The sequence below is a fragment of the Anoplopoma fimbria genome, chromosome 19 (genome assembly GCF_027596085.1).
Source record: "Anoplopoma fimbria isolate UVic2021 breed Golden Eagle Sablefish chromosome 19, Afim_UVic_2022, whole genome shotgun sequence".
NCBI classification, from domain to species: Eukaryota; Metazoa; Chordata; class Actinopteri; order Perciformes; family Anoplopomatidae; genus Anoplopoma; species Anoplopoma fimbria.
Genome location: NC_072467.1, coordinates 15,121,971 through 15,138,597, shown reverse-complemented (window position 1 = coordinate 15,138,597; position 16,627 = coordinate 15,121,971). Strand labels below are relative to the sequence as shown.

Here is a 16,627-nt window from a genome sequence, read left to right as displayed (position 1 = left end):
TGTTCATTTAGTAAATGATAGTCCATTTAGAGTCAAATAGACCATAAAGCAGGGTATGCTTTAGGGCGGAGCTACTGTGAGACATACACGGTGTCTCTACGTCACTTCCTCGCATTCCAAATATGGTTTATTGGTTGCACAAAAACAACAGGGCGATGGCATATTCTGTAGTAAATACCATTTCTGATATTCTATTTTGTGTCAATAACCACCTTGTATTGGCCGAGTTTCTGATGTACATCGGTTGATATACAGTATATCCTCTTCTTTTTCCCCCACAGTGAAGTACATCCGCGAGGTCTCCCCGCTCTTCAAGAAGCCGTCCCTGGTGGCCGACCTGCCGTGGGACGGCGTCCGACCGCAGTCGCCCAGCTACAGCGGCAGCGAGGACTCCGGGTCGCCCAAACACTGCGGTCCCTCCTCCTCCAAGGACAGAAAAGTCATCAGCCTGAAGATGTGCTTCATAAGCAGGAACCTCACCATGCCCGACCTGGAGAACAGGTACCATGTGAAGACGTTGGTGTGAAACAGCTGAGTGTGTAGGAGTTGTAGCTGTTTTATTTCCCCTGTATTTTAACTTCTTTAAGAGATAATGATCCTCAGGAATTGCTGTTGTTTGTGGAAATTAAATACATGAAAAAGATCAAAGAAATACAAAAAGTGATGCATAAGTGGCTAAATAACATAAGCACATTTTGATAAAGGACATTAAATTTGAATGAAATCCCCTTTGCAAACATTTCTACAACAGGTGGCTCATATTACATTTCCCAGTGGCAGTATGCCAAGCCATATGTAGCCATATGACATATCAGTCATATCCTTGTTGGTTAGTTTTAACTCTTGTCATTGCATTTTGTTTATATTTTTCATTTGCTGTCACTATTATCTAAACCCTTTATTTAACATGTCAAATCAGGTTTTTGATTGGCAGGTCTGCAGCTTTAAAACACACTATTTGAGAGAAAGTGAGTGTGTATTTGCGTGTGTGAGAGAGAGAGAGAGAGAAAGTACAATTAATAAATGTATGCAGAAAAAGAGTCACCACTGCTAAGATTACAGACATGATTTTATTAATAATTAATTGATAGATCAGTTTGGATGACTCTGGAGAGACTGATGGAACAAGATGCCAAAATATTAATTAAATATTATTTTACTGTAATCAATTCGATCGATTACAATTATAGAACCTTTATAGGAGTAGCCGTAAGACTCGACTGCACAATTTATTCATATTTGTTAACAAAAGCCCTACTTCACTTTATGTCCCCTCATTTAAAGATAAAACCGCAAGTTAATACCAATTATTATCTGTCACACAGTTAGAATACCACAGTGGAAAAAAATATGAATGTAGAATGCCAGTGAATTAGTGCTCTTACATTTTGTGCTTGCTCCTTCCTTAAAGTTTTCCTGCTCCCAGTGGAAAATGTTAGTCCGGAGCCCTCAATATATAATACATATATATCGGTTCCATGACAAAAGCAGTGACAACTTTTATGAAAATGTCTTTTTAGTAACTTTTTTGTTTTTTAACAGAAACTGTCACAGAATATGTTCAGTACCACTCACATTCCAAATGATTGCATTCCAGGGTGACTTCTGAAAATAATATCTGGCATCCCTATTCATTTTAGGCCCCAAATGAATTGTTAAACCTGTCAAGTTTTAATATTCCATCATTTCCTTTCATTGTACTAGGATACAGAGGAAGGTCAAAGGAGATTACATAGAACAATTATATATTTAGCTATAGCTTAGATATAGCTTGTTTCAAGTACATTTCAAAGAATAAAATGTATTTTCAATTAAATATACCCCAAAAGATATTTAATTCATAAAAAAACCTCAGAAAGCGGAGTAATGCTGACCTTTATAATGACCTTGTTGGATTGTGGTTGGTTCTTTTCAGTGAGAACTTTACATTATTTAGTGTCGTTCCTGTGTGGAGGTTGCTGATACAGTTCATGCATGTCCCATTTAGACTTTTGGAGCTCCACTCCCCGGACGGCCAGCACACGGTAGTGCTGCGCTGCAAAGACGGCCCCACTGCCAACTCCTGGTTCACCGCCGTCCACACCAACATTGCCGCTCTGCTGCCGCACACCCTGGCTCACGTCAACGCTTACCTGGGGGCCACGTCTTCGTCCACCACGCACCCCCACCTCAAACACATCGGCTGGTTGGCCGAACAGGTACCTTGGTTTAATGGCTTGGCTCTGTGTTTAGCTGTCCAGCTGATGTCATTCACATACACTTCAACAGGAAATCAACTATTTTTATTTGGAAAGCTATTTATTGATACATTCACGACTAAAGTTGGGGAACAACAACTTGTTTCATTTTAGATCTGGTTGAAGGTTTAGATCTGCATTTGCTAAACGCCGAGGCTAACAAATCTCTGATCAAATATTTTTTTCTTGCGTGAAACTATCTATCTTATTGTGTTTTGATGATGTTCCAACCGTTTGGAATGCTGCACATAGCCATTTTCAATTCAATTCAGTTTATTTTGTATAGCCCAGAATCACAAATTACAAATTTGCCTCAGAGGGCTTTACAATCTGTGCACATGCGACATCCTCTGTCCTTCCCTCACATCGGCACAGGAAAAACTCCCCTAAAAAACCCCTTTAACAGGGAGAAAAAAGGAAGAAACCTATGGGAGAACGACAGAGGAGGGATCCTTCTCCCAGGATGGACAGAATGCAATAGATGTCATGTGTACAGAATGAGCAGCATAACAGAGATACAACACATTCGATGTATATGACATAAATGATTCATATAATAAGACTACTTATAATAACAGCAGCAATTATTACAGTAGAATTATAGCCATGAAAATAGGGATAGTAATGTGACTAATAATAATAATCGAAGTAGCAGTGGGTGTCAGTCGGCTCACAGCAGGAGGCACGACTACGGTCCAGGTACCACAACGATTCATGGAAACCTGCAGAACGAGAAAGCAAAAGGGCTTCAGGGTGGAAGTAAAGCTAAAATGCTTAAAAAATGGTACAGGTAATAGTAATGGTAATGTGACTAGTAATAATAATGGTGGTAGCAGTCGGTGTCAGCAGGGCCGTAGCAGGATGCACGTCCACGGTCCAGGTACAGCCACGATTCCAGTTCGGTCAAAAAATACCGGAGCTCCAACACAAAGATGTTCCTACAACCAAAACAAACACATTTCTGTTTCTATATTTTCATAAACAAAATACAAAGTGTCAATAAGGCATCTTTTGGTTTGAGATTGTATGAAGTACTTGTTTATTTTAGACACAATTTTTTTTAATTATTTATATTAATAATTAAAAAACATGTTATTTATACATATTAAGATAAACTTTTGGCCAAGATAATGATACTATAAGTACTTTTTTTGGTTATCAGCACATGCTTTGATGCATCGGTACATTTTCAGGTTACATAAATAATAATAAAGTTGAAACACAGGTTGCTTTCAACAGGAAATGGTATCAGTGTTTTTTCCGTTTAGTTTGCCACAGTACCTGTTTCATTGCTCCTAAATCACTGCACAGACACATCAAACATATAAGCTGGCATTTCTGCTCTGCAGCAGCACACAGGAAGAGTGTGTTTTCTTGAATTAGCTGTATTCCTAAATTTGAACATGTCTATTGAAAAGTCAACCACTCTTAATTCACTCTGAATAATATCTTTTCACTTTGATGAAGTGCTCATTCAAAGTCATGTTGAATGCATGGATGTCTGGCTGTGTTTATCTTGACCGGGTTCACACAGGAAACTAGGATGCAAGTTTCCGTTGCATCGCGCCATTTCCTGTAGAGCCCACCTACTCACCATGGCCGCTTTCACAAACACACCGTCTGGTTTAGATGTCGTTGCTTTTCACTGTAACTCCACCAGCACTCTATCCAGCCATGACTCAGACAAAAACACACCACCCTATTTTTATCACAATGCTATCAAAATTTAGGTCAGACTGTCAGGATGAGCTACTTAAGTCCTCTGTTGCTGTACCCCGTCAAACTACATCACTACACTGTTAAAGAACATCACTACACTGTTCAAGAACATCACTATACTGCTACACTGTTAAAGAACATCACTACACTGTTACACTGTTAAAGAACATCACTACACTGTTACACTGTTAAAGAACATCACTATACTGCTACACTGTTAAAGAACATCACTATACTGCTACACTGTTAAAGAACATCACTATACTGCTACACTGTTAAAGAACATCACTACTGCTACACTGTTAAAGAACATCACTATACTGCTACACTGTTAAAGAACATCACTATACTGCTACACTGTTAAAGCTACACTGTTAAAGAACATCACTATACTGCTACACCGTTAAAGAACATCACTATACTGCTACACTGTTAAAGAACATAACTATACTGCTACACTGTTAAAGAACATCACTATAACTGTTAAAGAACATAACTATACTGCTACACTGTTAAAGAACATCACTATACTGCTACACTGTTAAAGAACATCACTATACTGCTACACTGTTAAAGAACATCACTATACTGCTACACTGTTAAAGAACATCACTATACTGCTACACTGTTAAAGAACATCAACTGTTAAAGAACATCACTATACTGCTACACTGTTAAAGAACATCACTATACTGCTACACCGTTAAAGAACATCACTATACTGCTACACTGTTAAAGAACATCACTATACTGCTACACTGTTAAAGAACATCACTATACTGCTACACTGTTAAAGAATATCACTACACCTTCTAGTGGTCCGCACTGCCAAATAGTTAGAATTTTAGAAAAAATATTTACAAAGCTACTTATTTGTTTATTTCTGAATGTGCTTAAGAATTCATGTAGACGTAGTCATTAACATAGCTTCAATAACCAGGTAAATTTGAATCAATCAATTCACCAATCACCCGTGTGATGTTGTTTTTACCTCAATTTATTTGGGAAGGTGGTACTAGGAATTTCTTTAATAATGTACCTCATCAAACTACATCACCACCTGTACCCTGTCTAACTACATCATTTAACCTGTACTCTGTCTGTTCAGTAATGTTGTTATATTTTACACATAAAGTGAGTAATGAGATCAATACGTCATCCACTTTGGAACTAGAGAACACATCTGCTTACTTTTCTAACATACACAGGCTTACCTATAATAAAAAAAAAAAAAACATTTTCATAGGGATGGAGGAGGAAGTTGACTAGTGGTTGGGGAACTGTGTATATTGCTGACTTTTGCAATAAACCTAATGGTAGAATTAGTGGACAGAACATGTTGTACAAAATGTCATGAGGAGATTTATTTAGTTCTATCAGTACCTTGAGTATTGACATCTCCACCTGGCTTTCTTCTTTTAGGTCCAGCTGGAAGGAGGACGGCAGCAGTACAAACCAGTGGTCATGGCTCTGACGGAGAAGGACATCCTGCTGTTTGAATCGGTGCCGTGGAGCAGAGAGTCCTGGTCCATGCCTCTGCTCACACACCCGCTGCTAGCCACAAGGTGAGGACGACAGACAGAGGGGTCACCCAGCTGTAGCCAGAATACATATCTAACCAGAGTGGTCCTCTGTCTGTCTATCAGGAAACATCTCACAATGACACAGTGAGACAAATCAAAGTCACAACAAGAAAATTTATCAAACATTACTCGTTTAAGGATTTAACCGTTTTGCTCAGAACAGTCCACTGTCACCAATATTGTCATAAAGGTTTATAATTTCTTCATGGTTAAATATTTTTATGATAAAATGCAATTGGATTGGCCATTTTTGCAAGGCAGCCGCTGACTGTAAAAGGAACCTTTTTAGCATGCTTTTACTTCTGTACTGTACATGAAATCTACCACCAAGATATGTTCAACAAAGTGTAATTCATGGTAAGTACCTGGAAATTTACATTAGCACCCATTAAAATTACAGTGAAAATGTTTTGCTTTTTTTGGGGGGGGGAACTTGCACTGGAAACCCCCATCTAAGGGAAAGAACCCTAATGGCATCACCCAGTTCTTCCCGTTTAGAAAATGACACTAACTAGACCAGCCAAGGTTGTAGGTCACATCAGAGACCAGGACCCCTCGCCAACTAATAAACAGCTAAAACTAATCAATTTCATTTAGGAGTTCTGCCAATGCAGATTATCAACACGAACGTTAAAGGACTTGTATTTTCACGTCTCTCCCTCCAGACTGGTTCATTCCGGCAGCGCCCGGGGTTCGCCTGCCCAGGGTTCAGACCTGGTGTTCGCCACTCGGACGGGCACTGGGCGGGGCATCGAGTCCCACATCTTCAGAGTGGAGACCCACTGGGATCTGTCATCATGGACACGAGCCCTCGTGCAGGGGGCACACGCTGCTGCTGAGCTCATCAAAGAAGTCTCCATTGGTGAGTGTGAGTGTGAGTGTGAGTGTGCGTGTGCGTGTGTGAGTGTGAGTGTGCGTGTGCGTGTGTGTTTGCAATAGGTGATTATAGTAAGAGTTTAATGTCAGTACCAAACTCCCCTGTGGACATTGGTTTTCCCAAGTAGGCTCATTGCAGAAGTTTAACGCACTTGTGCTTTAATTAAGTATTTTCACTTTTACCTCAATGAGTGACTAAAATCTGATTGGCCACCTCTTTATCCTGAGTTATGATTGGCTTTCTGCCAGCTCAGATTTGGGACTTTCGAGTAAACTAGAGCCGAAGTAGAGCCTAGCCTGCCAAAAAAGAATACGATTTTGGTTTGTTTTAGAGCATAGCGGATGGGGTTTGGAAGCATTGGATTACAAAATGTTTAATACAGGAATGTTAGAAACTATAAGCTACTGTAATGTCGGTTATTAGTGGAGATATGAGTAGTGGAGACAGAAACGGTAAATCAATGCTATGCTATGTCTAACTTTTGATATGGATTCCCAGTAAGAGTTTTCATACAAAACATGGATCAGTTTATAAAATATGATGCACTGCTCGAGGTTTAACTTCCATGCAGTATTATAAAGAAGTTAAATTAGCTCACCCTCGATGAGCTCCAATATTTAAATGCTGCTGCTCACACAATAACAATCAAATAAGAATTAATAATCACCTGTGAAGTCTTTTACTACATGATTAAATAGAGGCTTGACAACATTGACATACATATTACCCAGCAATCATCACTGCATATGACATGTCACTGTATATGACAATACCAAAGAAAATACGAAAATAATCATTTGATTGATTTTTTTTTTTATAGCTATAGTCTGTATATAATAAGCGTATCATTTTGTTATAGATTGGTATTGACTACTTTATCCCCGTTAAATGAAAACCATTACAGAGTTGGGCTTGCCATTTCAAGGGTATATATACCCTTAAACTATCTGTACTTTAAATATGTATAGTATGTATATATATATATATATATAAACATAAACATAAAATGTTGTGATTGAAGGTGTTTTTATCAAGGTCATTCCAAGTGTTTTAGCTTCAAGGTCATTCCAAGTGTTGGTGTTTTTAGTCCACAGGAAACATTTCATAATGAGGTGCGATACAATACAACACCACAGGCTACAATCTCAGACAATACCACATATGTGATAGCACACATTCATACAAATGTGTGTGTGCTCGTGTATGGTACGAGTCAGCACACACAGGTTAGCAGCAGTGAGTCAGCAGACCCTTAACCAGAGGATGTGGGTTCACCTTTCTATTCATGTAACTATAATTCTAATGAATTTTCTCGAGAAAATAACAAACTGAACCCCATATTTGGAGACGAGATGGTTGGAAATAAAAAAAAGTTCCAGGTAAGCTAGTGTAGATAAAAATGTGTTTTCTTTAAATGTCAGAGTGCTTTGACTGTGACAGGAAGCTCCTGACACCAACTGGCTTGTTAGTCGTGTGCAGCAGCTCTGTGAGGGAGAAGCAGAAGTAGGAGCCAGCAGAGGGGAATGTTTCCACTCTGTGCAGAACAATGGTTGGCTGCCAGAACAGCACTGGAAAGCCCCCCCCCTCGTCCTTAGTTGTGCAGAAACATTCAAAGCCAGTCACGTTACAGTAACACACATGGAAATGTGCTTTGGGATCAAATGACGTGACGGTTTAAGCTGCAGCAGCAGGATTTTTACATGGAAGATAGGCTCTTGTTTAGATGCTGTGGAATAAGTTTGTCTGAGTAAGATATTATTCAGGTGACAGACTTGAATAAGTCCCTGCTGGAACTTTTGTTATTAAAGGGAGTTCACAACATACCTATCAGACGTTGTCAACGCATGGTGTGACTTCTGGGTTATTTAAAGGGACAGTGCGAAGGATTTGGTGACATCTAGCACCGTGGTTGCAGATTGTATTGTTAGCCGCCGAGTGTGAAACCATGGTAAAAGAGTTTGCCTCGGCTGCTCATGTTACCGCGGTTTCACAATCGCATCAGAGAACTAACTAACTTAGAACTAACTAACTCTTTCTGGAAGCAGTGTTTGATTTGTCCCTTCTGGGGTACTGTAGAAATATCGCGGTGCAACCACTCCTGTACTGCCGAGTGAAGCAGATGTGAAAGTGTATTAAATCTTGCATTTTCTCGACTGGCCATCAGGGGGCGACTCCTCTGGTTGTATAGAAGTCTATGAGATGCTGCAATGCAGCATGATGTTCATTTAGTAAATGATGGTCCATTTAGAGTCAAATAGACCATAAAGCAGGGTATTATTTAGGATTAGCTTGCTGCTGTAATTGACAGGTCTCCACAAAAGCTGTATAAGTCGTCTCTACGTCACTCCTCCACATTCCAAATATGGTCACTTCCGATCATCGGTAGCAAAAAACAATGGCAACGGCCATAATCTGGCGAAGGTAAAATTGAGGATTCAAAACATCAGTCTGCAAATCAATGGGTGATGTCACCATGACCACGTCCATTTCTTAAAAACAGTCTATGGGTGCAAAACGTCTAAGTCCGTGAAGTGGACCAAGTCCTCATCGTAAGCTAACAATTTTTTTTAGTTTCAGGTGATTATACACTAATGAAAACATAATTATGAATACTGTATTCCATTTATGCTAATAGATCCCCCCAAAAAGCTACACACTGGCCATTTGTGTAAGTAATTAGTACGTAGATTTAGTCACCCTCCCACTGACCTGTACTTCTGCTTTTACTTAAAGCTCATTTGTCTCTCTTTCTTCTAGGTTGCACGTTGAACAGGCAGGACATCCGGCTCACGCTGCACTATGAGAAGGGCTTCACGGTGATGAGGGAGCCGGCGGAACCAGCGGGGGGCGCTGTGCTGTACAGATACCCCTACGAGAAGCTCAAGATGTCTGCTGACGATGGGATACGCAACCTCTACCTTGACTTTGGGGGTCCAGAGGGAGAGATGGTGAGACAATGGAACGAAAGACTGTTACATGACTTTTTAAGTGTTTCTAGCATCTCACTCTAGCGAATTATTCTGTTGGCATAGGTTTTTATTTGTAGAAAAAGAGCATGGGGGGGATAATAACATACAAAAACAACTACAGACTGGGATCACATGACCAGTTGCTTAAATTGTGGGGTGGGGTGGGGGGATAACATATTGCAAATTATCTCCTTTCCCCAAATGCAAGGGGAATAGATCATGACAACTTCTCCTCCCTCAACTCCTCTCTCCGTCCTCCAGGTGTTTGACCTCCACTCGGGTCCAAAGCCGGTGGTGTTCGTCCTCCACTCCTTCCTGTCAGCCAAGCTCACCCGTATGGGCCTGCTGACGTGAAACAACCGATGGGCGAGGAGAGAGGACGGGCCGTGAAACGGCGAGGAGGGGGGAGGGGAGACGCCCCCAAAACGCTGATACCGGGGGTTGATTCTCAATTTCCCTTTTTTCCAATTTCTCCATTCACCGCTGAAGCTGTAGGTAGAGTCCAACTGTTGATTGTCTCTAAATTGTGCCTTCTCTTCCAACTTCTACTCGGCCTCTTGCGGTCATTTGTATGGCGAGGTCGGGAAAAAGGAAGTGGCGCTTTGCTTGAAGTCATGAGGTGTCTGGAGACGGTTACACAAAAAAAAAGTACTACAAAATAAAAGAACATTCCATTGAATTTCTGTATGATTATCTGATACGATGTTAAAGACTCCATGACTATCAAGCAAAGTGCTACTGGAATATAATTAGGGAAAGGAAGGCAATTTAGACAATAAATACAAAAACAGATCAGTGAATGCTCCCTGTTATGAACTCTATGCCTTCATTCCACGACAGCCTTCCAATGTACTTATGGGCTCTTCGTAATGCGTTTGTTTAGACACGTGAGTGAAAGACGGCGTTTCACCGTCAGAATGCAGTCTAATGAGCAGAGATTGTGTGAATGAAGAAAGGTCTGTGTGTGCGTGTGTGTGTGTGTGTGTGTGTGTGTGTGTGTGTGTGTATTACGCGCTTCTGTAGGCTTGATAGCGTGCCTGCCGTCTGACAGACTCACCTTTCTAGCACATTATCCCAAACTACTGTTGTAATCAGGAGTGCCAACTGTGCCTTTTGACCTGTAGTCCAAGACGCTCTTTGTATTGTTTCCTCTTTTGTTTTTTTAATTCCACACCATAAGAGAACTTTAAGCTTTCGACATGTGCAAGCAATAGTATTACTCTTATAGTGTAAACCGTGTTACTTTGTTTTTTAAGTGTGTATCTCATGATAGCATGACTTCCTGACAGTGAACTCTGTATCAGATAATGATATATGACGATGTGTTACTTCCCCCTCCTCTACCTACACTACCACGTCGCTATCGTCTCATTCCACTTCTCTTGAGGTTTCCGGTGTCTTGTTACCATTCCTAGAGCGACATTTCTCTGGCTAATGACTGTTATGTGGGCCAAAACATGACACAAGTACCATCGTGTTTGAATGATCTGTGATGGTCAAATACGTCTCACCTCCTATGAACCTCTGCAGTAGAGAGGCTACGGATCAGTATTCTGGTCTTTTACTTCCATTGAAGTCTTAGAAAGCCGTGAACGTTTAAGAAAATAACCTTTACTCAATCAACTTGCTTCCTTTTGGAGCTTTCAGCAGAATCTCACGGACTCTGACGTCGTGGAGATGACTCGGCTGTCATCATGTGACTTTAGTATGAAATGTAACTTGCATAACAGGTGTTTGCATATTAGGAGAGGTGGTCTCTGGTAGCAGATGTGACCTCCTTGGTGTTTGGCCCGATCCCAACATTGACATTCAAGGAGTTTTGAAGCGTGTTCCCACAAAGTTTAGGGCCGTCCCATTGTCAGATCAAGTGCTTCAGCTCTCTCCTGCAGACAATGAAGCAGTATGTCATTCTGCAAAAAAATACAATTTAACTTTAAAAGTTAATTTTATTTGTGTAAAACATTTCCAGTAGCGATTAACTTTTAAATACTTTCAAAAACACTTTAAAATATTTATATAATTTTTATTATATGTTAAAAAGGTAGAAATTGGCTGAAATGGAAATTAAATTAAAACAAACTTGAGCAGGAAAGGAACATTTACAAAATAAAAACCAAGCTGTTTTACAGCCCTGAGAAAAATAAATAAAGTTATGAAAAGTAAACGGGCTAAAAGAACCATTCATACCTACATACATGTTGCTAACATATAATGACGTCCTGTAGCCTTAAATGATCCACTTCAAACCAACTTAGAAAAATCTTTGCAGCTCTCTCAGATTTATTAGTATAAGTGGTCTAAGTTTGCGTGTAGGAGTAAGAGTGAAGGATGTGAAGGCCTCGCTGTTTTAACGAAGTAGCAAAGGCGATGTCATGTGATATGCAGCTGAAAGCTCTGGAAGAAGCCAAATGGACCCTAGAGTTGAGGTTTTATGTCAAACTACAGTTCTCTGAGCTCAAGAAGAAAGTTTTATGCTCTTAAGAAAAAACATTACAGATCTTGTGAAATTCTGTCAAAAGTATTTAGCGTCAAAACAGCCGTTTATCTATTTCACACTCTGCTTTAAGGTACAGTAACCCATAAATTAATTTGTTTTTGCTGTCACATAAATGGAGGTGGGTTGAAGTCAGCTACCTAATTATTTCATCTGTCCAGTGCCTGTGTTGCGACTCGACTCGTTAACGAGGTTCAACGTGACTGTAATCAACACATTTTCATAACCCTCAATCGGTTCATGGTACCCGTCGCTAAGGCAACCGTTCCCTTCAGTAGAGCCTCTGTTGGACACAAAGTACCATTGTGTCCACTGACTGTGCAACCCAGGAGAACAAGATATCCCCTCTGTCCTCAGATAAGGAACACAATGGCCTTCATTCTGTTTTTGGACTCTGATGTCCTTGTGAGGGTCCGAACAACTTGTTTTGCCTTTTTTTTTCATGAGAGCTAAAATGTGTTCTCTTAGAGTTGCTACAGTTTATAGAGCTCAAAAAGGACAGACAGACTTTACTTCCCTAAAACGTCATGATTTTAAAAGTTACATTTGGTATGTCGTGTTCCTGTGTTGCACTCCATCATCCTACTTTTTCACCACGCTTCCATTTTCTGTAGATCTAACCCAGTGCACAGATCTGATTGTCTTAAGTCGGTCAACCTTGTACAAGCTGCAGGCCGTCCCTCTTTCAGCTTGATGCACTAACCAATCAAACCCATTTTAATCTGTGAATGTACACCTCTCCTCCTCTTCCTTTTCAATGATTCATTTTCACCTCCTTATGATCTGAGGCTATCCTGTCTATGCAAAGCAATGCTTCAAAGAAGGGGTTTTTGGAACCAAAGGTAATATCTGTGGCAGCTTGCGTCAAAAACAATCATTGAACTGATGAATCACAACGGGACAAAGCACTGCTGCAACAACCTTTCATATGCAAAGTATTTTAGACTTCCTTCCAAGATACCATATACAATGTATGATAACAATGTTATATTCTCCTATGTAAATACCTACCAATAAAACTTAAAGTGGTGTGTGGTTTGTTGTGGAGATTTTATCTAGGCTTGATGTTTTTAATATAGACAAAATGTACTTTTCATTTTATGTATTCTAGACATATGTGTCTTTTTAATTATGGGAGTACTACTCAAACATCCATAGTACTACTGCTACAGCACCAATAGGACTGCTAGATGGGAGCAGCAGCAGTCCCTTGATCTATCTCCCTCTTCGCCATCGGTCAGGCTTAACTAAAAGTATCAGTAAACACTAGAAAATGCTATTGTCTTTGAAGACGATTGTAAACAAATACAAATTCAATACAATACAATACAATACAATACAAATTCAATAATGTGAATGCTGGCTGTTGAAAGGCTGAATGATGGCTTTAATTTGGATAGAGAAGCAGCTGAAGGAGTATGAACTAATGTATGAAAGATGTGGAACATTTTTATTTTAGAATGGAGTATTAATCAGTAGATAACAGGTGAAATTGCATTAAAAAGCAGCTAAAGCATTAATAATAGTTGGAAAGTGGGAATTTTAGAGCAAAAAAGTAATTAAAAACTCATAAAGAACATTTTTGAAAAACAAAGCAATGAAAAAGCCATAGTATAGAATTTTTCAAAAAGAAAATTTGGTATATTATGCAAAAAAGTCATTAAAAAGCCATTGTAAAGTATGAAAAAAAGGATTTAGAAAGTCAGAGTATAGTATGTTGAAAAAGTGATTAAAAAGACAAAACATAATTTATCAGAAACATCAAGAAATAAAGCACCAGTATAGTATTTCTAAAAAAAATAGCATAGTACAGTATGTAAAAAGAGCCTTTGTACAGTTTATCTAAAAAGTCATAGTTTAGTATTTAAAAAGTAATTTAAAAGTCATAGCTTAGTGTGTTGAAAAAGGAAATAAAAAATATAGTATAACATGGGGGAAAAAAACTATGAAAAAGTCATAGTATAGTACTATGTCGAAAATATTCAACAAAAGCCATAGTATACAAGTCAAAAGTCATTTAAAAATCATATTATAGTATATCGAAAAAAAATCTTTTGAAAGCCATAATATCGAAGTAATATAAGAGAGTACAGAATGTTAAAAAAAAGTCAAGGATGTAGTAGTGTGTTGAAATTATTCAAGAAAAAGCCATAGTATTGTATGTCTAAAAAAAGGCATAATAAAGAATATCAAAAAGTAATTTCAGAGTAAGAGCATAAAATGTGAAAAAGATTCATAAAAAGCCATAGTATAGTATGTTGAAAAAAGTTTTTAAAAAAGAACTTGGGTATAGAATGTTTTTAAAAAGTAAAAAAGAAATAGAGACATAGTATAGTATGTAAAAAGTACATTTGAAGTCATTGTATTGTTTGTTGAAAGTCATAAAAAGACAAAAAGAATGTTGAATAAAATGACAATAAAAGACAAAGTATAGTATTTAAAAAAAAGTATAGTATTGTATGTTAATTCTTTTTTACCGACATACACATAGAATAGTATTTTGAAAAAAGTCAAAGAAGTCATAGTATAGTCGTTTTTACGTTCCCCAATAAGGTCCATGGGATATGGGGAGTAACAATGGAAATAATCCAAGGAAAAAGAATCATAGGCAACGGATGAATAAAGAAAAATAGTTATTTTATTAACGACAAACTTAAATGCTCAAAATGCAACAACTGAAAACGACTTTCTTAAAAAGAAAAGCGACACTAATTAACAGAAGTACCAAAGTAACTCAGATCACCACAATATCAAACTAACTATCAAGTCACGGTAACAACACAAGCCCACACAGCTTGAGCAAAGGAGGTCACCCAACTCTATGACACACACAAACGCCACTTGGCCCACTGCTGTCTCTCTGTTTCTCCTGGCTTCTGAACCACCATGATCATTGATTGAGCCCAGCCGAGTAGGCTCACACTCTGCAGCTGCTAGTAAGGGAAAAGGGTGGCACCTGAATGGACACTGGGGAGAAAAAAAAAAGAGACAGAGAGCAGAGAGAAAACAGCCCCTCCCAGAAAACCAAACCACAGTTTGGCCAAAAACACCCATATCTATACACCATACATGATTCACATCGACTCGCTGACTTTCGGGAGGGTACGAAAAATGCAACATGCAAACAGGCAGCAGTCTCCACAGTATTTTTGGCTCCCCCTTGTTAACTTCTCTGGAAAGATAAGGTTTGAGCATGTTAATGTGGCACAACCGTGTTCTCCTTCTGCGCTCAGGTGTGCAGATGACAGAGTTGGTGTCGGACCCTTTTCGTTCCACCTCATAAGGACCTGAGAATCGTGCAGAGAGGGCAGAACCAGGCAATGGCAACAGAACTAGCACCTTATCATCAGGCTTAAACTGTCACACAACAGCAGTCAGTCAAACCTTCTCTCCATGTTGTCCTGGGAGGAGGAAAGGGCTTCCCCCACCAAACGTCAGTTTAGGGCGAAGACCTAGACAGCAACTTTTTCTTAAACACTTTAATGAGCCATGTACTTCATGACCAAACACAAGTTCAGATGGACTGAACCCAAAGGATTCTTGCTTTACATCACAAATAGCATAGATAACATAAAGTACACACTCATTCCAGTCTTTCCCGGTGTCATAACAGTACTTTCTTAGCATAGACTTCAGAGTCTGATGCCATCAAACGAGTGTACCTTGTGACTCTGGATGGTAAACGCTAGACACCAAGTGGGAAACACCCAAAGACTGCAATGTCTAAGTCAAAAAAGGCCCTAGTATGTAATGTTCCAAAAATGCGGTGGCTTTGCTGCATGTCGTCCCCTCTCTCAGAAGAGAAAAGAAAAATAAGAATTTCCTCCATGGGGGATAATAAAGTTGATCTGAATCTGACCAAAACATTGTTTGGTGGCCCCACAAAATCTCATTAGTCAGTGTAATATAACTGAAAGAAAACAAACAGGTAAAAATTGAATATTCAAAAGAAGTGGCAGCATTATTCTACAGTCAGGGTGTTTACATGGAACTCAGGTTACAAACCTAAAGGCTCCCAGAGGAGGAAAAATGTACACAACAGTGCTCAACATCAAGTGTCAACTATGTTCCTGAATGATGGTGGGCAGTCCACAATCTGTTTTTTCCCTGCTCCATTTCCAGCCCTGTGCTCTCTGTCCTCCTGAATCTGTCCCTCTGTGCAGCTCCTCAGTGCTGCTTCAATTAGGAGGCTCAAGCGCCTGCACCCGTGGACAGGGGTGAGGTATTCTGGGAGATGTAGTGTGGGCCTTGGTAAAGCCAAAATCTCAATGTCCATATTCAAGAACTCACAGACTTTGAGCTGCGTTCCTCGCAAAGTCCGTGAGTGTTTAGGGCTGTCCTTCTGTCAAATCTTCGCATGCTCAAGGGCTCTCTCCAGACATTTTGAGCCCTTTATGAACAGTTTTTGTAAGTCCTAATTTCTGCAGACTTTGCCTGATTGTTACTTCCGGCACCGTGTGAGTGGCAGCCTTTTACAGCAACTCCTGCTCACCTCTGAGCTTTTCCTTTTGTATATATAATATTTCAGTTACTGTGGATTCTTTACTGTTTTTTACTGCTTTTTTATTGCTCATTTGCTTATTTATAATACTTATTTTTGATCTTGTTTTTTTACTATGTCTCTTGTTTGCACTATCCTCTATGCTTCTGTAATCCTGTAAATTTCCCTGCTGCGGGACTAATAAAGGATTATTTTATCTTATCTTATCTTATGGAATTTCCCACAATTCATAGCATTGTGACGTTAA

At 39.3% G+C, this 16,627-nt stretch overlaps 1 protein-coding gene across 1 annotated transcript in view; it reads left to right on the top strand.

Moving 5' to 3' along the window:
• The window catches only part of sntb2 (syntrophin, beta 2), a 30,454-nt gene extending 17,540 nt beyond the window's left edge, over positions 1 to 12,914 (top strand). The window contains 6 exon segments of the mRNA XM_054620607.1: positions 282 to 501; positions 1,988 to 2,198; positions 5,379 to 5,521; positions 6,205 to 6,401; positions 9,174 to 9,364; positions 9,647 to 12,914. Coding sequence (XP_054476582.1) covers positions 282 to 501; positions 1,988 to 2,198; positions 5,379 to 5,521; positions 6,205 to 6,401; positions 9,174 to 9,364; positions 9,647 to 9,739 — 1,055 coding nt within the window. The 3' untranslated portion in view covers positions 9,740 to 12,914.
• Positions 12,915 to 16,627: the final 3,713 nt, after the last annotated feature.